Source organism: Typopeltis vanoorti, chromosome 2 (genome assembly GCF_054136105.1).
Source record: "Typopeltis vanoorti isolate ZY-2024b chromosome 2, IOZ_Tvanoo_1.0, whole genome shotgun sequence".
Taxonomy (NCBI): domain Eukaryota; kingdom Metazoa; phylum Arthropoda; class Arachnida; order Uropygi; family Thelyphonidae; genus Typopeltis; species Typopeltis vanoorti.
Genome location: NC_143550.1, coordinates 6,136,019 through 6,162,792, shown reverse-complemented (window position 1 = coordinate 6,162,792; position 26,774 = coordinate 6,136,019). Strand labels below are relative to the sequence as shown.

Sequence of the window (26,774 nt, the reverse complement as noted above, 5' to 3'; positions counted from 1 at the left end):
CATCCACGTCACGATTCCTTATCTTATCTTGATCTGGTCAAGTGTCCCACCAATCACGACACGATTGCTTATCCACTAATATATCTCCCTTTCCATTCAAAACGTCATTTATTTACAACTAACAAATGATGTCACTTATCTTCATCTCATAACAACAAACATTCACGTCATGATTCCTTATCTTATCTTGATCTGATCAAGTGTCCCACCAATCAAGATACGATTCCTTATCCACTAATATATCCTCCTTTCCATTTAAAACAATGTCACTTATTTACAACTAACAAATGATGTCATTTATTTACAAATAACAAATGACGTCACTTATCGTCATCTGATAACAACACACCCATGACACGATTCCTAATCTTCTCTTGATCTGGTCAGAAGTGCACCACCAATCACAACACGAATCCTTATCTCTACCATCACCTATAATTCCATACGCGAACCAAAACACAAGAGCTCACGTCACTGACACATATGCTCCTAGGGAAATCCCTAACATTCCAATCTCATGTCACGCCCACAATGATGTCATCAAATCAACAACCAATCACATCACGATTCCTTATCTTGATCTGGTTCAGAGTGACACCACTACTACTTGCAATATATGATTACAATTTCACATACCAATCAATGTTCATTTTCTCCTCATGATTAAAAAAAAAAAATTACAGCATGGAAGTTTTTCTTATTTTGATCTGCCATTAACAACATTGATAGTTTGTTGCTAATAGCAGGTAAAAATAAGAAAATGATGTGATAAAAGAACTAGCAATATAAAAATATATTGTGTGAATTTAGACTATCTCTATTTAAAATGAAAGCTATTTGTATACTATAAGAAATTATGCATTTTTCTTTCTTTCACTTGAATATCTGAAGATATAGCTATGTGTTAATGCAGTTGAGCATTCTCCTAAAATAAATAAGGCATGAAGGAATATCACACTTATTCTTCAACCTGGCACAGCAAATTAATGCAGCTGACACAACACTCCTCTGCTAGATCTCCAAAAGGCAGGTATTTCTGGGTTTACAGGGATTTTTGTTTTCTTGGAAGGTTTGCCTTCCAAGAGAACAAAAAATCTGAGTTTCTAGGAGAAAATCTCTCCACCTCCATATGAGACTCGCCTGCTCCCCAACCGAAGGGATCATCTATACCAGCGCTTCGCAAACTGTATGCCGCAGGTTTTGTTGGGGGGGGGGGGGGGGGGGGGGGATAATGAAAACAAATTTAAAATGATATAAGACTAAGTAGATTTTTTATCTTAAAAGAAACATATTTAATTTTTATTTATTATTTCTTATATTTTAATGGATAAAAATCACACGGTGCAGGTTCACAAATTTTGCTTCCTGCATATATCGGCACTTAATGAATATTAGTAAATATATGCTTATTCATGTAAGTTTCATTTCAAAGCAGAAATCTAAGAATTGCAGTTTCAAATATTTCACCTGATATTGACATTTTGTGTAGTAGTAGTATCGAAACACATCCATCACATTAAACTATTCAACTTCTTTCATGTTTTTAATTCTTTCTTTATTACTGTTTTACGTTTCATGTGCTTGTACTGCAAATGTACAATAACAATATATCTATCTATATAAAAATATGAGATAATGTGCCATGTCAAATGTGAATGTAAGATGCTAAAAATGTAATATTTGCATTTGACTTTTCAATATTCGCTGTGTATGTTTTGTATTGAATATAAATACAATAAATATTATGTCTATATTACGATTTTTTTTCGAGGGGGGGGTGAAATATTTTAATTTTTCCAAAGGGGGCCCTAGCATCCAGAAGTTTGGGAAGCACTGATCTATACCATCTGAGCTAAAGAGACTCATCATACCTATTAATAAAGATAACTGATTATTTGCACTTCTTATCTATGTTTCTTCAATTCTATATATGCTTTACATCCATATTTTGGTGGACGTGACTAGCAGGGAGGTTAAGCTGCACATTGGAAAAAATTGAATTTGTAGGAACAATAGCATAAAAATGTAACAAGAAAATTACTTTCTTAAATAATTCTGCTAACCTAAAAATCGAAGCTCTCTTGGTAATAAGGTAGCCTCCTCTATCAGAAGTAGGCCAAAGAGAACTTAAATGAGATTTTATGAAGGAAGGTTTATTAACATACCTGTGTGAATATTTTGTGATTGGTATGCATGTACTTGGTTCAGGATTTATCCGAGATGGTATATACCATATTTTTCCGTGTATAAGACGATACTTTTTTCTAAAATTTTTAGACCAAAAATTGGGGGTCATCTTATACATGAGGGTAACTGGCTGAGAGACCTGCGGTTGCTGTGGCAAAACTGCCGGTACCTTGCCTCCGTGAACAAAGTTGCTTGTTACTTGTGATCCAAACTTCAAGCAAAACTTTAATTCCCTGATGTCACATGTATAGCTTTGAGTCATTATAATTCAAACTAAAAACATTAGTAAAATAATACCAATCAAAATCTTGCTGTGACTGAGTAATAATTTAAATTTTCCTTCACTACCATTAACTAACATTCCTGAGAATGTTCTACAGCAGGGGTCGGCAAACCTTTTAGACCATTGACCCCTTCATGGAATCCTTGATCCCCCATTGACCCTCATCATGTTAAATAAATGAATAAATATTATCAATAATAAATTTCTCAATTTAAAAATAATAATTCCTTCATCCTTTTACTTCATTATCGCTTCTCAATAAGAAATATTTAAAGAAATTATTAAAAATCTAATTTTATTGATTTACTTGGAATGGTTAATGAGAAAGATGTGTTTGATGAACAATAGGCAATAGAGAGTGTGCACTTCTTCCTCTTGGCTCAGCCGATCTCAGCCAGTTGGCATCGCATGTTTACTAAATGTCACTCAAAATCATTTTAGGTGTTTGTTGACCCCTAGACTTTTATCGTCCTTTATAGACTTTTATGCTCTATAGTAACATGTGTGTGAAATGACTTTTTAGACTGAAATCTCAAGAATTATTTTTATTAAATAATATGAACATTGCACCATTTTTCAATCTTTTAAAAACTTACAGCAGAGATTTCCAATATGCATTTATTTATTTATTTTTTTACTTGTTATAAAACCAAATAAAATTTCAACAATTGTGTACATTTTTCAGATAAGGCTCAGAAACACCACTAGCCAGCAATACATATTTCCTCCACTTGATTTAACTTTACTCAAACAATGGAAGAAGCAATTTGAACTGAAAGAGGGAAAACCAATGTTTATATATGACCTTCAGAAATTTGTATTGTGACTTCTTGATGTTTCTTTGTCCCAGTGATGCAAAACATTCCACTTTGATTCATATCTTGTTCTACAGTGATTCCTGCCTGCTTGCCATTGGCCATATCTTAATTCATCACTTCTAAACCAATCATGGTTATAGCTCCCTTGCTCATGGAATGGATACCTACTAGTAATATTTCTTTCTTGAGACCACCTATGTTCTTCATGAGGAACACGGGACCACCTATGTTCTTCGCAAGGAACATGAGACCACCTATGATCTTGTGCTGGATGAGAGGACGCTGGTATATGCTGTGGAACAGACCATCTAATACCATGCATTGGCATACCAGAAGAACCAGGATGACTGATGGAATCAACATATGCAGAAGTTACTTCATATTGTTTAGTCCCACAATGAAAATCCTTGCAGTGGTCACTGTTACTGAAGTCTTTTTCAACACTGAAAATGACATAAATATCATCGCAAAAATAAAAATATCTCAAACTTCATATAGCTATGAAGAGTGTTTAAATGAAAAATCAGTCCTAAATCAGTATTAGTAACTCATGGCCTAAGCTTTCTTTCCACTTTATGGGGATCATTGAATGTCTTCTTGTCAGTTTAAAAGCTAATATACATATATGTACAAATGAACTAGGGATAAGGGATATTCACCCCTTTTGAGTATTCTTAATCAAATTTTTTTCTACACATTACATCTAAACTATGGTTATTATTAATTTAATCACTGGTCTGGTTGGCTGAGTGTTTAACATACCCACTCTCCAGCAAACAGGCTGCAGGTTTTCAAATCCCGCCAAAGACATGGAAAGCTTCATACTTAGGTGGGAAATGAGTTTCGCTGTCCAGTGCAAGACCTGCCCCATTCATTGGAGGCCTGGAGTGGCTCAAAAAAAATTTTTTTTTGCTTGGTTTACAGAAAAATAATAATAAAAAAATTATAAAAATTAAGGAAAAATTTTTAGCCCACTCACTGTGCACTAGGTGTACACAACCTTTTGTAGGTAGGAGAGTGTCATAAAAGAGTCACAAACTAAAATTGTAAATAGTAATTATTTCTGATATAAATAAACAACAAAAACTTAAATATTATCTAATAAATATGTATACTTATAAAGCCTTCATTGATTCAATATGCTGCTAAATAATAAATTTAGCTGTGCTTGTAATACCTTTACCTTTTTTTAAAAAAATCTTTTGATAGCTATGAACTGATAAGAATTAATAATATGAATGGCTTGCAAGTAATAATAATAAAAAAAGGTTGCTGACCCAGTTTAAATGGAATTTTGAACTTTCTCTTTATTGTTTTTCTCTGTCAATCTTCTTCAGAACGCTTGCATCTGCTTTCAATCTACCTTTCACTTCTGCCATTTCCTTCTCATCCCCGCTCTTCTCCCTTCCCAATGTGTTTTTTTTTGTACTAGTAACAAGGAAATACATCACCATGTAACTATACCTTCAGTTAATCAACAATCCCTTCAAATTTTCTACTGCAGTTTCCTCTACTAGGGAATTTTTCATCTACTTGTGGTTCTACTGTAATAATCCTCTACCAGGGGATTAATGTACTTGAATATGGATTCAATACAAGAACCAAACCTTATGATATGCATTGCAGATTCTTAGTAAGATAACAACACTGTTATGTTGAAATTTTACATGTTGCTTTTTTTAATCTATTCTGAAATGGATGGGAGTGTAGGTTCTGAAGCTCAGTGACACATGGGATTCTAAAGTCTCAAAAAAAAAAAAAAAAAGACTTCAGTGAAAAATGGTTTGAGCACATAAAAGCAAAAACTGTCCTGAAGCAGAAAAGAAACATGTTGATGTCAACTTACATTTTTTAAAAAAGACTATAAACTAAATGCACACTCCTATACCACTGTATGTCATACATAATTGGTGAATAACATATAGTAATCAATCAAAAGAAAGGAGAGGATCAGATCTGGCATACCATGATTGCTAACCTCCAAATTGGAGAATTTACTTAAGAAGAAGAATCAATCCAGAAAATGTTTAGGTTAATAGAATTCAGAAGTATAAATATGTAAAAATTACTCCAAATAATTGCATTTCAGGTAGAAAATTACAAACTATGGAAGATAAGCTTGGTGAAGAACAAGTTGGATTCAGGCCAAATAGAGGCTGTCAGGCCAAATAGAGGCTGTCAGGATCAGATCTTCACTTTACGACAAATATTTGAGAAATCATGGGAATATAAAAGATCTGTTTTTAAGTTTTGTCAATCTAGAAAAGGCATATGACAAGCTTCCAAGAGAGGTAGCTTCTATTCAATATGCTACAGTTATATGGTGTCAATGGGGCATTATATCAAGCAATACTTAGTCTTTATTTGAGAGGTGGATGAATTGGAGGTCCTTATCATTATTGCAGAATCTTAATGTAAATACAGCTGTGGGATTAGATGAGATACCAGCTAGGGTTTTCCAAGAATGTGCAAGATAACTGGCAATGCCTTTGACTAAGCTGTGGTAGAGTTCCAAGGGAGTGGAAAGAGGGCAAAATTATTCCTTTGCATAAGGGAGGTTCTAAGACTACAGTAGCAAATTACAGACCAATCAGTATCTCACGTGGTGGTAAAAGTATTAGAAAAATTGGTAAAAAAGAGAATTCAAGAATGTGTAGATAAAAATATGATACTGTATGAGGTTCAAAATGGCTTTGTGAAGGGAGTCATGCCTTAGTAATTTACTAACTTTTTATAATAGAGTAACAGCTAAGTTGGCTACACGATGATTTTGCAAAGGCATCTGACAGAATACCACACAAAACACAGTTATGCAAATTAGAACAAATGGATATGACACTGGGTGCTTAAGGGTCAAAGCTGTATAACTGAGAGGAGACCTCCACATAGCCTTTAAAGGAATGCGGAGAACCGACCAGGGCTTCTGACCTAATGTCCAATCCTCACCTTCTCGTGGTGCACCCTGTTGGGTATCTACTTTGATACTGAACGAACGAGGATGGGCTGGCAATTTGGGATTTAGCCGACCAAATAGTATTCTTATTGGTTAAACCAAAATAAAAAATGATGGTACAACATGACAAAATTTCATGCCGGCTGGGGCGTCGCCCGGTTAAACAAGGCCCCCGTTGTTTTCGCCAGGGAACCAGGGCGAACAGCGAAAAGTCAGCTACTGGAACAAATCTGAAAACAAACCCCAACTCAACATCACCAGAGTTAAAGATCGGTACTATCAACGTAAGAAGCCTGAATGGCAAAGAAATGGAGCCAGCTGAGGAATTAAATAAGTACCAGATCGACATAATAGGGGTGACTGAAACAAAAAAAGACCAAAACTGGTGAGATCGTTCTGAGCAATAAATACAAAATGTTATATTCAAGGCAATGACAATCAAGGAAAAGAAGGAGTAGCCATAGTATTCAACACAAAATACGAAGCTAATCTTCTTGAATGGCAGTCAGTCTCAAGTAGAGTAATGTGGGCAAATATGAGAATGGGGAACTGGACAATGAGACTTATTTGTGCCTATGGTCCCACAGAAGGTTCTACTAAGGTAGAAGTGGAGGAATTTTTTGAGGCTTTAGAAAAAGCAACTGACACAAAAAAAAAATGAAAAGTTGGTCCTTGTTGGGGATCTAAATAGCAGAGTAGGAAATGATTGTGAGACATACAAAAATATTTTGGGAAAATTTGGAGAAAAGAGCAAAGCTAATAATAATAGCAAATATCTTTTGGATTTCTACTCAGGACATGTACTGGTTATTACTAACACCATGTTCCAACATACAAATGTGCACAAATTCACATGGAGGGAAGAGGCTAGGAATAAGAAAAGTCTCATTGACTATGTTATTGTTGATAGTGATGTTTTCTCCCTTGTGCAGGACACCAGAGTGTACAGAGGATTTGAAATTGGAAGTGATCACTATTTAGTCTTCAGCAGGATAAAATTGAATTTCACATTGAAAAGAATAACATGTAAGAAAGTTTTAAAGCGAATAAAAGTTGAGCAGCTCACAGATGTGAACTGTAGACTAAAATACACAAAGATTATTGAAGAAAAAATGAAAGAGTTTGAGAACAGGAATCAAACCTTGGAGATTCAGTGGCAAACTCTGAAGAAAACATTGATTGATTCTGCCAGAGAGGCATGTGGTGAGGTTGTCTGTAAGGATAAAAAAATCAGAATTCCCTGGGGGAGACAGGAAGTTAAAGAGTCAGTGAAGAAAAAGAAGAAAGCATACCAAAAGTTCCTGTCAAATAAGTCAGCTTGTGCTCTTAGAGAATATAGAGACAAATGCAAGAATGCTAAACACTGTCTAAAACTAGCTAAACAAGTCATGGGAGGACTTTGGAAAGAATATAGAAAATAAATATCAAGAAGGTGGCAAAATATTCTGGAGGTTGTTGAAGAAGCTTAAGAATGGAGGAAAGAGTGCTGTAAAAGGAATTAGAGATGATAAAGGTGACATGAAAACGGGAGAAAAAGATATCCTTGAAGTATGGAGTAATTACTTAGAAAAACTGCTAAATGAAACAAGCAGTGATGACAGCACAGTGGTAAAAAACACTGACCAGGCATGCAGTCAGGAATACATATCCATACTTGAAGTAGAAAAAGCCATCAAAGGCTTGAAATGTGGAAAGGCAGCAGGAGTAGATAATATTCGACCAGAAATGCTGAAGTATGGTGGTATAAGAGTCTTACAGTGGCTGCACTGCATAGTTCAGAAAGCCTGGACAGAGGGACGAATTCCGATGATTGGAGTAGAGCTCTCATAGTACCCATATATAAAAAGGGAAATAAAACTGCATGTGAGAATTACAGAGGTATTTCCCTACTGAGTGTTCCTGGCAAGATCTATGCAAGTATACTTGAGAAACAGTTGAGAAGAATTATGGAAGAAAAGCTTGGTGAAGAACAAGCTGGATTCAGGCCAAATAGAGGCTGTCAGGATCAGATCTTCACTTTACGACAAATAGTCGAGAAAGCATGGGAATATAACAAAGATCTGTATTTAAGTTTTGTCGATCTGGAAAAGTCATATGACAAGGTGCCAAGAGAGAAGCTATTCAATACGCTGCAGTTATATGGTGTCAATGGGGCATTATATCAAGCAATACTTAGTCTTTATTTGAGTTAGGAAGTACAGGAAGATGTTTTAATCTTAAATCTCTTGTGAGACAAGGATGAACATTATCACTTCTGTTATTCATTATCTATATGGATCACATTATGAAGGAAAGTGGTATATTAAACATGATATCAAAATTGGAGATGTTAATGTCAGCTCTTTGCTTTATGCGGACGATATTATACTTCTAAATAAATCCACTACAAGTCTGCAAGAGTCCCTGACTAAATTGAATAACTGTTGTAATAGATATGGTATGAAGATCAGCAATAAAAAGACAAGGACAATGTAAATAGGCAGAATCATTGAAAATGTCAACTGCGTTTTGAACGGAGAACCTGTGGAACAAGTAAAACATTTCAGCTACTTAGGCATGATTTTTAGTGAAAATGGTAAATTAAATATGGAAATAGACAACAGAGTCAACAAAGCTGGTATGGTAGGAAGTCAATTAAATAAATTCATATGGAATAAGAGAGAAATTAGTCGGAACACTAATTTAGCTGTATACAAGACAGTGTTCAAACCAGTTTTAACCTATGGATCTGAGAGCTGGGTCAGAAGTAAAACACTTGACCAAAGACTAGAGACCGCAGATATGAGAGGCCTGAGAAAGATTATATGCGTGAACAGATGGCATCAATGGCAATATAATATTAAAAACGAGGATATTAGGAAAGAATTTGATATTGTCAGCATCCAGGAATGCATTAGCAGAGCTAATGCATTCCTTAAACTTAAACAGAATAGGCAAGGAAAGATTAGCAAAACAAGCGTTCTCTGCCTGGTTGGCAGGAAAACGACCCAGGAAGACCAAGATATAGGTGGATTGATACGGTAAAAAGTGCCTTAGACGATAGAAATATAAGATCTGATAAGGTTGGAGTCTTGACAAGTAACAGACTGATTTGGAGGAAAATTGTAGATAGGAAGTTGGTAATGATGTAAATTTTTCATGTAGCACTATCATATCCTGTACATCCCTTGAGGGTACATGGCAGGAATTTGATGATGATGATGATGACATAGGAAATATTCAGTTGTTTGCTGATGATGCAAAATTAGGTAGAGTAATAGTTAACGCAACGTGGAGAGCTTGCAGGATGTTTTAAATAGGCTGTTGGTATAGGCAAAAGATAATGGGTGTCAGTTTAATATCGAGAAATGTAAAGTTATACATTTTGGGATAAATAGATTACAAGCTCTGTATCACATTGATGGCACTGTACTCCAGGTAATAGATGAAGCTAGAGATTTAGGGGTGGTGGTGGATAAAGAGTTAAAGTTTAGAGGAGCATATTGCTAAGGTAGCATATAAGATTACTTGGCTTGTGAAGAACACACTAACAAGTAGGGATAAAGAAGGCAGTACTTCCTCTTTATACCCAAGTTTAGAGGAGCATATTGCTAAGGTAGCATATAAGATTACTTGGCTTGTGAAGAACACACTAACAAGTAGGGATAAAGAAGGCAGTACTTCCTCTTTATACCCAAGTTTAGAGGAGCATATTGCTAAGGTAGCATATAAGATTACTTGGCTTGTGAAGAACACACTAACAAGTAGGGATAAAGAAGTTGTACTTCCTCTTTATACCCACATCTGGATTACCGTGCTCAAGTCTGGTCTCCTGGGTTTCTTGGGAATGTGGAAGCAGTGGAAAGGATTCAGAGGCAAGTGGCCTGTGGAATGTGCCCTATGAGAATAGAGTGAAGTTGTGTAGATTGCAGAAGTTGGTTGCCAGGAGAAAAAGAGGGAGATATGATAGAAACATTTAAGTTGCTTAAGGTTTTTATAAGATAGATGCAGGGGAAATGTTTCAGCATTAGAATTTTTGCTAGGAGAGTGGTGAATGAGTGGAAAAGGTTGCCAGAGTAAGTTGTGAGTGCTTTTTCTGTTAATGGATTCAAGAAGAGGTATGAAAGATTGTGTAGATAGATTGGTGAGTCTTTGGACTCCACGGAGGTGCCTGTATAATAATAACCTTTGAAATCATATATTTAAATAGAGGGCTTGTTTACCTGTTTGGTTCATCACAAAGTGCATCAATGAATTCTCTCCTTTCTATTTGATGTCCTCGGGCTTTTTCAAATTCTGATAAAAGTAGAAAAAAATGTTTAGGTGTCTGTTAATGAACATAAACATCCGTAATATAATATAATGTATGGATGTTTTGTGATGTGAATCAAAAAAAAATACATATTTTTATAATTATAAAATGCATTGTTTTTTGAAACACTTATGCACATTATCTGAAAAATTCTTAATGCTTTTATTTTCTTGTTCTTTAACAATTTTTTGACAACCACATCATCAATATAAAAATGCAATTCAGAATACTTACCTAACAGGATTTTATCCATTATTCAGTTTTGGAAGAGTGAAATAAATATCAGTAAGATTAGAATTTTTTTTCAAGTTTCTCAGAGCAGAGTTTCCATGCAATGGGCTAAACAGTCCATTGAATGCAATGATTATCTGTAAGATGGTTTCTCTTTTTCTGAATTTACTATAAACAAGATACACATTATATTTATGTATAATTCCTGTGTCAGTGTATCAAAAATACAGGGAGAGGCTGAAAGTGCTGCCTTAGAGAAAACTCCTAAATGGTTGTACCTACTTATTTTTTAACTCCTCCTTTCTTTTCTGTAAAATAATTTTTTCAGCTGTTTTAAGTTTTTAGCAATGGTCAGTTTAAGTGGTGTTTGCATGCAACAACCTTAGTCAAATTAGGAGAAAACTTGAGGGAAATTTATTATTTATTTATTGAATCCTGTCATGGATTGCACCATAGTGAATAAGTTTTAAACTATTAAAAATCTTGTCTACTGTGCCTATTGCAAAAATAATTTACGAGTGGTATCAGATTTCTATACTGAAATCTAAGCACATAAGTAAGATCCTAGATATATGTAATTTACTACGATAATTTGCTATCTGTTCTCAAAATTCAACCATAATTTCAACAATAATTAAGTAAATTGAGTGACACTTCAATATAACTGAACTTTTGGAACCACAACTTAAAATATAAAAAGATAATTTATTAAATCACATCTTATCTGGTTCTGATTCCAGGTATACAACATCTGACTTGGATAGTCAGGCCTCACTAATGTCAACAATCTTAGGCCACAATGTATTCAATAAAGCAACAAACTTAACCCCACTGTTCCTGACCACTGATCACCTTAATTCTTGTAGACTCACACTCCCTCATCCAAACAAATAGTTTAAAATCCAATCCCACATCCTTCAACGTATGTAACATTCTTTCATGATGTGCCATTCCTACAATACTTTTGGACTTTAGCAAGGTCCAAAAAGTATTGTAGTGTTCCATTCCCACTGTCTAAGTCAATAGTAACATTATTATAAAAATGTGAGCAAGTTACTCAAATACGATCTTCCCAGTGATCTATGCTGTTCACTGCAAAGTATAGATTCTATGTCAACATATTTCTGTATGCAACCAACTTTTCCAAATTATCCACCACAAATTCAATAGTAAGGACTGGTTTCCTGGTTTCCATTGTGATTCTGATATATTGGAGAGTGTTAAAGACGATACTTTCCCACAGCCTGGAAATTGGTCTATGTTCAACCCATTCCTAAGAAGGGTGACAAATCACTGCTATCAAACTACTGCCATACCTCACTCACCTCAGTCCTATCTAAAGTACTGGAGAGCACCATCAATTCCCAACTCCTACACTACCTCGAAAGCATCCAGCTAATAAACGACCACCAGTATGGATTCCATTGCTGCCAATCAACAGAAGTTCTAATCACACATATCATCCATCTCTGGCCAAATGACATGGAGAAGTTTGGTGAATCTCGAGCAGATGCACTTGATATCTCCAAAGCTTTTGACTAGTCTAGCACAAAGGCTTATTAAACAAACTCTCATCATTTGGTCTGTCCTAGGACTTCTGCAGTTGGATTGCCAGCTTTCTGTCTGGATGCACACTATGTGTAATGGTCAATGTTTCCTTATCCTCTCACTATTCAACTAATGCTGGGAATTCAATAAGGTTCTGTTCTCTCACCAACCCACTTCCTTCTATGTATCAATGACCTACCAGTTGACATCCAACCCAATACACAGTTTTTGCAGATGACAGCACATTGCACTCCTTTTCATTTGATAAACCTTAAATCACCTCAACCACCACTGCCTCAATTCTGCTCTTCAAGTCATCCTCCAATGGGATTCAGATAACCTCATTAATTTCAATGCTAGAAAAACCCAATTCTGCCTTATTTCTCACAAGAACCATTTTCTCCCAGTATTATCTTTGACAATACTCAAATTTCCAGACAAAATGAGATTTCTCTTCTTGGAATGACCCTGACATCAAGCCTCTTCTAGCATAAAAACATCGTAACATTGTATCTTCAACTTCTAAAAAACTGGGATTTCTCTTTTGCTAAGATGTTACTTCACCTCTGAACAGCTGTTAACCTTATGCAAATCAAATCCACCCAGCTATTGAATACTGTTCTCACATTTGGAGTGGGAATCCTAAGAGCTCCTTCAAAATGCTTGATTCAATACAGAGGAGAACAATTAGATTGATTAATAATCCATCTCTTACCAACTCATTCTTCTCACTTTTGCACAGCCATTTGGTCTCTGCAATATGTGTATTCTATAAATATTTCCATGGCATATGTTCATCTGAAATAGCATCGATAATTCTCCCACTCAGTATTACGTCCTTTGGAACATGTGCAGCTGCCACCCAACATTCCTTCACAGTACACTTTCAAACCCACAGAACAAGTTTTTTACCCCTCCCTCCATGTTTCTCAAGGAATACAATATACAGGCTTTCAAACCAAATGTAAACAAGTTTCTCCACTACCATACATAGTGCTAACGTACTATAGATTGATTAACAAACCTCTCATGTATGGGCTCAACATAGAAAATCTACACGTGAAGTTTCTTCATGACTATTCTACTTGTATACAGAGGCTAATGACTTTGCGTTAATTGCCTTATTATCCCATAATGCAAAGCATGCATCCTTTCAGGTGTACATAATGCTATGAATTATGGGAAGAGCCACTACCCAGACTGGTTTTCACCTTCATATAGGTCTCTCCTCAATGGAAGTCAGATCCAGAAGAGATACCAAGGTTGAAGTAATGCAGAAGTCCTATATATCCCATACACAAGTAGTGAAAAGATGCAACATCTTATTATAAAAATACTCTGGATTAGAGCTAAGCTAGGTATCTCTTCTAGGTCTGGCACCCACCAATGAGACCTCAATAAAGGTCAAAATACGATCTGGGTAGTAGCCCCTCCCATAATAAGGTACTAAGACAATTAATGCGAGGTTATTAGCCTCAATACACAAGTAACCTAGTCAATGAGAAACTTATGTGCAACCTTTGTTTGCTTACACTCGGATAAAAGATTAAACAAGAATAGAACATCTTAGCTTCATTGATATGATTTTTAATACTTCCCGTGCCCTGCTGATATCCTTCCCATCTAATAACCAATATGACTGGATCAAACCTAGCATTCTCCTCAGTTGATCATAATTCCTGTATCGTACTTCAGTATGTAGCCTTAAGTCTAATACTCTTTGATCCTGAGTTCTTTCTGTCACATACCACTCATGGGAGTTGGCTCACTAAGCACATAAATTTGGCTTCATTCTTATCATGGGATTTCACCACTATCTAATTCTTATTCAAATAATTAAAGTCATGATGATTAATCATTTAGTACCAATTACGTTTATATGGTAATGCGTTTTCATCATCACTAGGAGCAGATCCACAAAATCTGTAACAGACCCAACCATGTTTTTGTTTTGTTAGACATACAGTAGCAAACAAAATCCAAACAAGCTGAATGGTTTAGTTTTTGTTTTATTTCACAATAATTCTGATTTACTATTTACATTTTTTGGTTTTAGTTCACTACTTTGGTTGAGTGATGTGTGTTTTAACCGTCTCTGCGACGTTTATTAATAGTGTAACTAAGTTAGCATTTGTAGTGTTTTATTCATTTTGTGTAGCTATAAAAAGGATACATCTCCAAGAAAGCATTCAAAAATATGTACTCTTTCTCAGTACACATCCATGACCCAAAGACAAATTGACAATGAGTGTGGTGTTGGTTTGGTTATTGTTAATGCTATTTTAAAGAAGTTTAGGGATACAGGTATCTTTTCAACTAACAGAAAAGGAAAATGTGTGCAAAAATGGAAAACTACACTTACTCAAGATTGTTAACTAGTTACGACAAGCAAAATGAATCTAAGATTGTCTGTTGTAGATTAAATAGACACTTGGCAGCTAATGGGATTAATGTTTCTGACATGACAGTCCATCAAAGACTGTTGGAAGCAGGGAGGACTGCCCACAGACCAAAAAAGAAACAACTGTTGATGAATGATATGCAGAAAAAGAGACTCCAGTGGGCAAAAGCATACAAAGATTGGACTGTTGAGAAGTGGAAGAATGTCATATGCTAAGATGAGAGCCATTTGTTTGTCTAAAGAGAACGAGTAGCAAATGTTTGCAATTTAGCAGCTGAGAAGACTTCTTCCACCCACCTTCAACAAGTTCCTAAACACCAAGCTTAAAACAATGTTCTTGAATTATTTTACACGACAGTGTAGGCTTGTGCCTTTTGATGGTATGAAGAAAAGTGACCAATACATAAAAATACTGGAGAAAAGAGTGATCCCACAAATCCAAAAAGACAAAGCACTCATCTTCCAACAGGATCTTGCTCCATTCCACACTTCAAAACTGTGAAAGAATTCCTCAAAAATCACAACATCCAATTGCTTCAGTGGCCAGGTAAATCTTCTGACACTGACATATAATAGAAAATTTGTGAGCCAGAGTGAAAAAGTCTTGGAAATTTAAATTGTGATACGAGGGATAACTTAATACAATCCATTATAAAAGCATGGTTTTAAGTTGCAGAAAAAAGGAAAATGTGTTCTATGTTGGCAGTGTTCATGCCCAAGTGCAAATTAATGAACTTATTAGGAAGAGAGGTGCATATGTAAATTATTAGGTAAAGTTGCAGTTTCATTTTTGTATTTATTTAGTTGCAAAATTAAAATTATCTTTAAAATTTGAGTGTTCGGATTAATTTGTTCACTACTATATGTTCTCCACTCCCATTTTTCCTAATCCTACAAGAGTACAACCCTCAGTTTTTGGAGAAGAATATCAAAACAGATTACTTTGCTCTGCGTTCCAGCCCACAGTGTTATTTGCTATAGTAGTTCTTGTGGCCTCTCACGTGTGGAAGTAATAGTATATATATATAAAATATTTGTGAATATACAAAAAAAAAAATCTCTACCCTCGATGCAAATTATCATTGAATAAACTTACCATTTATAGCTTCTAGAGGAGAAAAACCCAACTTATCTATCATATATCTGCAAGTGAAAAATAAATAACAGTGAAGGAATTTATGAAAATTTTTGAAGAAATGTATGAAGTTTTTATATATAATATAAATAAAATTATATAATATAATTTTGTGTCAACACACACAAAATTTTTTATATATTTATGATCATCATCATCAAATTCCTACCATGTACAATCAAAGATTGTACAGGATATGATAGTACTACATGAAAAACTTACATCATTAATAACTTCCTATCTACAATTTTCCTCCAAATCAGTCTGTTACTTGTCAAGACTCCAGAATTATCACATCTTATATTTCTATCGTCTAAGGCACTTTGTACCGTATCAATCCACCTATATCTTGGTCTTCCTCTGGGTCATTTTCCTGCCAACTTGGCAGAGAATACTTGTTTTGCTAATATTTCCTCGCCCATTCTGTTTAAGTGTCCATACCACCTGAGATTAGCTCTGCCAACGCATTCCTGGATGCACACAATGTCAAGTTCTTTCATAATATCCTCATTATTAATATGATATTGCCACTGATGCCATCTGTTCAAGCCTCCAATCTTTCTCAGGACTCTCATATCTGCAGTCTCTAGTCTTTGGTCAAGTGTTTTACTTCTGACCCAGCTCTCAGATCCATAAGTTAAAACTGGTTTGAACACTGTCTTGTATATGGCTAATTTAGTGTTCCGACTAATTTCTCTCTTATTCCATATGAATTTATTTAGTTGACTTCCTACCATACCTGCTTTGTTGATTCTGTAGTCTATTTCCATGTTTAATTTACCATCTCCTCTAAAAATAATGCCTAAGTAGCTGAAATGTTTTACTTGTTCCACAGGTTCTCCGTTCACAATGCAGTTGACATTTTCAACAATTCTGCCTATTTACATTGTCTTTGTCTTTTTATTGCTGATCTTCATACCATATCTATTACAACAGTTATTCAATTTAGTCAGGGAATCTTGCAGACTTGTAGCAGATTTATTTAGCAGTATAACATCGCCTGCATAAAGCAAAGAGCTGACATTAACATCTCCAATTTTGATATCATGTTTAATACCACTTTCCTTCATAATGTGATCCATATAGATAATAAATAACAGAGGGGATAATGTACATCCTTGTCTCACACCAGATTTACAACTCAAATAAAGACTAAGTATTATTAATATTATTATTTTCGGGCTTCTCCAGGGAGTCCTTAGACTCATCGAGGGAGGCCCGAAACATCATGTCCACACAACTATACGATATTATCACAGTATCTATCATACCTTGCCTTGAACTCGCTCAATGTCATAGCACCCACAACAGACTCTGGCAGCTTATTCCACTCATTTACCACTCTAAAAGTAAAGAACCCAGCTCTAACACCCCTGCTAACCACACTCTTGCCCAGCTTCCATAGGTGTCCCCTAGTTCTCTTAGTCACTTGCCTCTGGATCCTCTCCGCCTCCTCCCCATCAAGAAGGAACCGAGGTGACCAAATCTGGGCACAGTAGTCAAGATGAGGTCTTATCAAGGCTCGGTACAGAGGTACAATAACTTGCTTGTCTCTGCTCATTAAGGTATTTTTCAACAACCAAGTGAGTTGATGAGCTGATTTAGCTACTTTCGCAATGTGCCCCCTAAACTTCATCTCCCTATCCACCAACACTCCCAAGTCCCCGGCCTCATCAATCTCTTGGAGTACAGTTCCACCCATGTGGTATACTGCTGCTAATCTTTTCACCCCAAAATGCATAACCTTACATTTTGTCAGATTAAATTGACATCCATTCACCTTAGCCCAGAATTCCAATCTAAGTCATCCTGCAAGACTTTGACATCTTCTGCATTCACTATCACCCTCCCCAACTTTGCATCATCAGCAAACAAATGAACTGTTCCACTTAGATCCTTCCCTATATCATTAATGAACAGATTAAACAGCAGTGGTCCAAGAACAGAACCCTGCGGCACCACACTAGTCACAGGCCGTCTTTTGTACTCCACTCCTGAATAAACCACTCTTTGATATCTCTCCATCAACCACCCAACTATCCATCTCACCAACCCTATATCCATTCCCATATGTTGTAATTTACGGATTAGAATTCCATGTCGTATCCTGTCAAACGCCTCTGCCAGGTCCAGCAGTATCACTGTAAACCCATTTCCCTTATCCAGTTCAGCCGTCACCTTGTTATAAAACTTGAGCAAGTTACTCAGGCATGATCTACCCTTTACAAAGCCATGCTGTCCCCTGTACAGTATCTCATTTTCATCAATCCATTCCTGTATTTTTCTCTTGACTACTTTCTCCAAGACCTTGTCAACAACTCCTGATATGCTGATCGGTCGGTAATTTGCAACCATAATCTTGGATCTTCCTTTATGCAGTGAAACTATTTTCCCCTCTTTCCACGCCTTCGGGACTAAACCAGACCCGAGACTCAGATTAAACAACGTGGTCAAGGGCACTGATAATTCCTTAGCCGCTTCACGCAAGACCCGTGCCGGTATACCATCCAATCCCACAGATGTATTCACATTAAGGTTCTGTAATAGACTATTCACCTCCACTTCATTCATCACAATTCCCGTATAAACTAATGACTCCTTCATTTTTTCAATGTCTCCACCTGGATGATATACTTTTGCAAAGTGCGCGCTCAGTAACTCCACTATATCGACTGGTTCAGTGACCTCCTTACCATCGTCATTCCTTAAAATCATTTTGCCATGTACAGTTTTTTTCTTGCTTGCAGCATATTGAAAGAACTGTTTGGGATTCTCTTTTGCTTGCATAGCTAGTTTCCTTTCATAATCGGCTTTTGCTGTTTTTACCACACTCGTTACCCTTCTGGCCTGCACTTTATACCGTTCATGTGCCTGCAGGTCACCCCTTTCTTTAAATTCCCTCCATAGTTGTTTCTTTTTTTGCAGCTCAAGCTTAATGGTGTTATTCATCCATTTAACCCCTACTTGTTTTACTATTCGGACCCTAGGTATACAATCAGCCATAACCTCCTGTAAATGCTCTTTGACCACTTCCCATGCTCTATCGACGTCCAGCCCTTGCAGTTGTACATGCCATGGCACTGATCCAAGCAATCTCCTAAGCTTGTCATACTTGCCAGCACGGTAATTCCACATACACCCTGTCTTAATCAAAAATTCCACACCTTTAGCCACCTCCCAGGTGAAGACCTTATGATCACTCTCACCAATAGGTGGCAACATGGTCATATTCATTAGTCAAATTGTGAGATGCTATTACCAGGTCAAGCACTCTCACACCCCTAGTATTTTCAATTACATACTGTCTCAGATAGTTATCCCTTAATAATTGAATAAAATCCATTTCCTTCCTCACATATGTCCTCTCCTCCTTCCATCAATGTTACCATAATTAAAATCCCCCATAATAATTACCCTCCTTCCACTCATTTCATCAATTTGTTTATGCATACTATCTCCACCATCTATTCCATCACCTGGTCTATAGCAGCACCCAACTGTATATTTTATTCTGCCAGTCTCAATCTCACACCAAATAGCCTCAAATGAGCTCCTTTCACTATCCTGCAATACAACTTCAATTCTCCTTGGTTGCAGTTCATCAGCTATCATCAATAACACCCCTTCCCCCATTTTATTCTCTCTGTCCCTCCTAAACACACTATAACCTACACATTCTATCCCACTAACTATATCATCTTTCGTCAGCCATGTTTCACTAATGCCAATAACCTGTGGCCAGGAAGAGCCAATCAAGGTCAAAAAATTCTTCCTTCTTGTTCCTAATACTCCTGGCATTAGTATACATGAAATGCAGTGATCCCTTTGTCCCACCCCTATCTTGATGCGTTATTCTAAATGTCCCATTCCCATTTTTTGTCCGTAGTGCTGGCTCAGGTACATTATATACATTTTTACACTCAACTGTCTCACTGATGTCTGCATATCCACTACCCCCCCCCCCCCAATCCTTGGTAGTTCTAGTTTCCCTGGTTCTGCACATCCATTTACACTTCATTCAGCAACACTTTTTCCAGTCTTCGCACACCAAGTCCATTCAAATGCAGGCCATCCATCTTGTATAACTCCTTTCGCCCATCAAACTCATTCCACACGTCCACGAATTCCACACCACACCGTTTGCATAACCTGCGCATAATGTCATTTGCGATTATGGCCCTCCTTCTAAACTCCTCTCTGTCATACCGTGGCAACAGACTCACCATTCTAACTCTGTCACTCTTTTCTTTCGCTACCTTTAACAATACTTTCAAGTCCTCTCTCATAAAAAATTTATCACCTTTCAATTCATTCGTACCCGCCACAATTATTAATTCTTTCACCCTCTGTTTTTGCACTCTAATACTCTCACTTACATCCTTAAATTTCGCACTCAGTAAGTATGATTTAGTTACACTCCCATCTATCACTCCTCTTAATAACGAGTCACCATACAAGTATTGCTTGATATGCCCCATTGACACCATATAACTGTAGCATATTGAATAACTCCTCTCTTGGAAGCTTGTCACATGCCTTTTCCAGATCGACAAAACTTAAAAACAGATCGTTTATATTCCCATGATTTCCAAATATTTGTCGTACAGTGAAGATCTGATCCTGACAGCCTCTATTTGGCCTGAATCCAGCTTGTTCTTCACCAAGCTTTTCTTCCACAATTCTTCTCAACCGTTTCTCAAGTATACTTGCATAAATCTTACCAGGAACACTCAGTAGGGAAATACCTCTGTAATTCTCATATTGAGTTTTATATCCCTTTTTATATATGAGTACTATGAAAGCTCTACTCCAATCATCGGGAATTCGTCCCTCTGTCCAGGCCTTCGGAACTATGCAGTGCAGCCACTGTAAGACTTTTATACCACCATACTTCAGCATTTCTGGTCGAATACCATCTCCTCCTGCTGCCTTTCCACATTTCAAGCATTTGATGGCTTTTTCTACTTCAAGTATAGATATGTATACCTGACTTTATGCCTGTTGAGTGTTTTTTACCATGTGCTATCACTGCTTGTTTCATTTAGCAATTTTTCGAAGTAATTACTTAATACTTCAAGGATATCTTTTTTCTCCCATTTACATGTCATCTTTATCATCTCTAACTCTTTTTACAGCACCCTTTCCTTCATTTCTAAGCTTCTTCAACAACCTATGGAATATTTTGCCACCTTCTTGATATTTATTTTCTATGTTCTTGCCAAAGTCCTCCCATGACTTTTGTTTAGCTCGTTTTACGCAGTGTTTAGCTTTCTTACATTTGTCTCTGTATTCTCTAAGAGCACAAGCTGACTTATTTGCTGACAAACGAGGAACTTTTGATATGCTTTCTTCTTTTCCATCATTGCCTCTAACTTTCTGTGTCCACCATGGAGTTCTGATTTTTCTATCCATGCAGACAACCTCACCACATGTCTCTCTGGCTGAATCAAGGGTTTTCTTGCCACTGAATCTCCAAGGTTTGGTTCCTGTTCTCAAACTCTTTCATTTTTTCTTCAATAATCTTTGTGTATTTTAGTCTACATTTCATATCTGGGAGCTGCTCAACTTTTTTTGCTTTAAAACTTTCTTACATGTTATTCTTTTCAATATGAAATTCAATTTTATCCTGCTCAAGACTAAATAGTGATCACTTCCAATTTCAAATCCTCTGTACACTCTGGTGTCCTGCACAAGGAAGAAAACATCACTATTAACAACAACATAATCAACGAGACTTTTCTTATTCCTTGCCGCTTCTTTCCATGTGAATTTGTGCACATTTTTATGTTGGAACATGGTGTTAGTAGTAGCCAGTTCATGTCCTGAGCAGTAATCCAACAGGTATTTGCATTATTATTAGCTTTGCCCTGTTCTCCAAATTTTCCCAAAATATTTTTGTATGTCTGACAATCATAGTAGAATTCTCTCCATGTGAATTTGTGCACATTTTTATGTTGGAACATGGTGTTAGTAATTGTCCTACTTTGGCCAAAGTAGGACAATTTACAGCTGCAAGGGACTTGGTATACACCAGGTAGGTCTAGGGGAAGTGGTTGGTCTTTAGTGGAGCGGATAAGAGATGCTAATTTTCTATATAGTCTGTAGCAAGAGGTCAAGTTATGTTTTTTAGTAAACCTTATTTAGAAAACCTTACACTCCAACATAATTGTCAGTTTTGATGTCGCCTCCTTATTAATAAATGTCCCCCTCAAAGAAAAAACCTTAGAGCTAATCCAAACTAAATTTCCTCCCGATATCTCAGCCCTATTTCAGTTCACAATGAACTCAGGTTATTTCGTTTGGCAGGAAGGGTCACTACCCAGGCCAGTTTCAACCTTTATTGAGGTTACTTCAGTGGGAGCCTGACCCATATGTGATGTGATACCAAGGTTGAAGTAATGCAGAAGTCATATTTTCTTATACAAGTTAGAAAAAGGTATCACACCTTATTATTAAATTACTCTGGATTAGAGAAAGTTCTTGGAAGTTTTTCCACTTGGTTATACTACAATTTAAAGATACCAAGTTATTATATACCTTTTGATAACTCGTATATGAAAATATGACTTCTCCATTACTTCAACCTTGGTATCATGTTTGGGTCTGGCTCCCACTAAAGAAACCTCAATAAAGATCGAAACATTATGGAAAGGGTCACTACTAGTGACCCTTTCCTTAATGCACAGCATTATACATATCCATAAGGATATGTGCTTTTCATTATGGTATACTAAGGCAAGTGATGTGAAGTCTTAGCTTCTTTATATGAGTTGCCCCAGTCCTGAAAATACTTCAGGTGCAAACTTGTTTGCTAACATTTTGATAAAGGGTTAAACCAAGTATATAATTTCTTGGTATCTTTAATTTTTTGTATTTCTGTGTACGTATGTATATGTGTTATGTATATTTTGCAAGTTAATATAAAAATAACTTCAAATTCAAGTGAAATTTGTTTATTCTTGGTCGCGTGTTTCTCTATCCCTATTAACTATGTGTTAAAATGACCCTGTTTAATGCTTTTTCGTTTAGCACTCTGTCTTCTAGGAATGCATCCTGGCCATTAATTGGGACATTACTATAAATAACTTTACATTACATACTATAACAAGTGACAAATACCTTTGATAGGGGGAAGATGCATATACAGTGGTTTACTTGAATTATTCCAAAAAGCAATTGATAGACTGCCACACGACAAGCTGTTAAATACATTGAAACAGATGGGATTAGATAGCAGACTTCTGAGTTGGATCAGTGACTGGCTGTCAGATAGGTATCAGACAGTTGTATATGGGGGGGGGGGGGGGCATTATCCCGAAAGAGGAAAGTCACTAGTTGTGTGTGTGTTGCAGGGATCAGTTTTTGGAGCACTGTTGTTCAATTTGTATATTAATGATAATGGATGGGTTTAACTAGTGATATGCAGCTGTTTGCAGATGATGCAAAATTTGAGAGAACAATGAAGAGTCAAGTAGATGTTATGGTCTTACAGGAGGACTTGGACAAATTGCATGAATGGCAGGTAAGTGGATTATCAGTTCAATGTTGCAAAGTGTGGGGTTTTGAAATTTGGTAAGCAAGGATTGGATGCAAAGTATCCATCTGGTGGGAAAACTTTAAAGGAGGTAGAGGAGATGAGAGATCTGGGAGTGATGGTGGACATGTATCTGAAATTGGGGGACCACATTGCATGACATGCAGAAATAAAGAGGTTATCATTCCAACATATAAGGCATTGATCAGGTCTCGTATGAATTATTGTGCACAGATTTGGTCGCCGTGGTGATGAGGATGGGATCTGGAAAAGTCGCCCCCAGCAGATAATGAGTAGGTTACAAAAATGTAAATACAGTCAACTGTCGATAACTCGAATTTTTATTGAAGTCCCAGCCCCTTTAGTGGAGATTCAATGTTAAACTCTGTCGATTACTCAAAGTAAACTTCCGATAACTCTAACTTTTCCAAACAAATTTTGAAAATTACATTCGTGTACAAATTGTCACATAGCTTTTAAACTAATTTCTCCCCTTCTGTATGTCTTCAGAGTTCTCTTTCCATTGTGAAGGTATTAACTGGGACCACGAGGGCGATAGTCACATGGTTAGTCACGAACATGGGGGGAAGGAACAGTGGACAGCGGTGTTTGCTGTTTTCGCTGCCTCGTTATCGGCGATGCATCGCGTGAACAAGCTGAGCGTCACAGGCAGTGCAATATCTACATATTATTTTTGCATCTTGATTGATTAATCCTGTGTGTACAATGGCAAAAAGTGTTCCGTAAATAAGAGGCAAAAGAAAACTGGTAGGTGATGACAACCACATTTACGTGTTTTCAAAGAGAACTGTAGATGAACAACATGGAATCTGGGTTTGTGAAAAACATTCCACCTGTAAATAGAAGCATTGCAATTGATTGGCCAAATACGGCAACATGCAACAACCATGAATGAACGGCCACAGCAAATTGTTGCATCAGTAATTGCAGAGGCTCATGCCAATGTCACGGCATTACTTCCTAAAAAGGATTCACTTAAACGAACCATTCGTCATGTTCGATGCAACAGTGGTACTCCTGCTTTACCGAACAATCTCCAGGACCTAGTAATTCCACAAAATTATCAAAAAATTATTATCGATGGCAATATACAACAGTTTTTGATGTATGATTCTCAGGACGAACTGCTCCTGGGTCGTATGCTTATTTTCCCCACTAGTAACAATCTTCAGTTATTGGCACGTAGCCAGGAGTGGTTTTCTGATGCAACATTTAGCACAGTACCCATGCATTTCCAGCAGCTTTATACAATTCATGTGGTTCAATTCAATGCAGTTATTCCAGTGGTCTATGTGCTTCTGCCAAACAAAACTCATACGTCAAGTTGCCTCAAGAAGTTAAAAATCTACTGGGTTCCAACCCCAGCAACTTATGAGAAATTTCGAACAAAGTGCCATGCAAACCTTCCAACAAGAATTTCCTGGTAATGTAAATACCGGTTGTTGTTTTTTTCATCTTTCCCAAAGCTTGGCGAAAGGTACAGAATGAAGGTTTAAAACATTTAGCACAGTACCCATGCATTTCCAGCAGCTTTATACAATTCATGTGGTTCAATTCAATGCAGTTATTCCAGTGGTCTATGTGCTTCTGCCAAACAAAACTCATACGTCAAGTTGCCTCAAGAAGTTAAAAATCTACTGGGTTCCAACCCCAGCAACTTATGAGAAATTTCGAACAAAGTGCCATGCAAACCTTCCAACAAGAATTTCCTGGTAATGTAAATACCGGTTGTTGTTTTTTTCATCTTTCCCAAAGCTTGGCGAAAGGTACAGAATGAAGGTTTAAAAGCCCGATATGAACAAGACCATGAATTTGCTCGTTGGATCCGAATGATTCTGGCATTGGCATTTATTCCTCCTGCTAATGTTATTCAAGCATTTGAAGATTTAGTTGAAGCTGATGACTTCCCCATTGAAGCTTACATACATATATATAATATGTATATATATGTATGTACATATATACATACATATATTGGAAGAAGACAACAGAGAGGCGGGCAATTACCCATTTTTGCCATCGAATTATGGAATGTTTACACGCGAACACTGAATGATCAGCAGCGTACCAACAAAGCCGTGGAAGGGTGGCACAGGGGATTTCAGGAAACTTGTGCTACTTTATTACTAAATATTTACCGATTCATTGATTCTTTAAAGAAACAACAAGGAGCACAATTTTGAAATTACACAACTAATTGCAGGTAATTCAGGCAATCAAAGAAACAAAAAGTATGTTGCAATTTCTGCTAGAATCAAAACAATAGTCCAAGATTTTCAAAACCGTAATGTAATTGATTACCTTAGAGCAGTGTTTCTCACCCTTTTTAGATCATGCCCCATCTCAACGTCCCAAAGATGATTTTGATGCCCCCCCCCCAACATAATAGTCAGTGAAATTCTGAAAAAGTATAATATAAATATGTATAAATATGTACATGTACATTTTCTAATTGCCCCCCTGTGGTGAGAAACACTGCCTTAGAGGCATTGCATACAACTTCGAGTTTTAAACAATAATAATGTACATTACTTAAATTAAGGGGATATTAAATCCCACATAGTTTTAAAACCGAATAAGAAACTCAAAGATCGGAATCAGATAGTTTCATGCCGAATAAAGTAAACTATAAAGTATCGGCGACACTAGCGTTAGCCATGAAACTCTCTGATTCCGATCTTTGAGTTTCTTATTCGGTTTTAAAACTATGTGGGATTTAATATCCCCTTAATTTAAGTAATGTTTTCATTGCCGAAATGAAGCTTATTAGCTCTTTATACTTAAATAATGTACATTTATTCTATTAAAACAAAATAAATTAGAATTATTAAAAAATTAGGTGTATTAACATTTTTGTAGCTCACCCATTATCTACAGGGGGCGAAATGTTGGGAGCAACTTTTCCGTAAACCGACGAGGATAGAAAGAGTCCAGAGAATATTCACAAAGGTGGTCTTTGGAATGTGGTTGAGATTGAGAGAATGTAAATTGCAAAGCCTAGTGAATAGCACTAGGCTTTGCAACTAGCTAGTCAGGAGTTGTTATCAGGTTGACATGGAAGATATTTTTCAGAGAATGGGGGGGGGTAGAACAAGAGGCTATAACTGGAAACTGTATAAGGAGGGTGTGAGCAGTGGAGTGAGAAGATTCTTTGTATGAAGAGTGGTTGGGTTGGTGAGTGGAATGCATTGCATGCGTGCGTTGTGAATGTAGACACATTGAATAAGTTTAAGGCACAGTTAGATGAGCATTATTTGCAACAGTGTGCACCTCCTGTGATGAGTCCCTGACTCCATAGAGATCAAATGTTAATAATAATAATAATAGCAACATATCTCAAAAAAACTTTTTATAAAGTTGCTGATCAGTTTG

General features: G+C 36.6%; 1 protein-coding gene across 3 annotated transcripts in view; it reads right to left on the bottom strand.

Moving 5' to 3' along the window:
• Positions 1-3,000: 3,000 nt before the first annotated feature.
• LOC150108797 (RNA/RNP complex-1-interacting phosphatase homolog) overlaps positions 3,001-26,774 on the bottom strand; it is a 198,016-nt gene continuing 174,242 nt past the window's right edge. For all 3 annotated transcript variants that reach the window (XM_090403309.1, XM_090403308.1, XM_090403310.1), the window contains 3 exons: positions 15,809-15,855; positions 10,444-10,516; positions 3,001-3,731 (listed from right to left, as the gene is read on the bottom strand). In XM_090403309.1, coding sequence (XP_090259435.1) covers positions 3,278-3,731; positions 10,444-10,516; positions 15,809-15,855 — 574 coding nt within the window. In that variant the 3' untranslated portion in view covers positions 3,001-3,277. The remainder of the gene's footprint in view (positions 3,732-10,443; positions 10,517-15,808; positions 15,856-26,774) is intronic.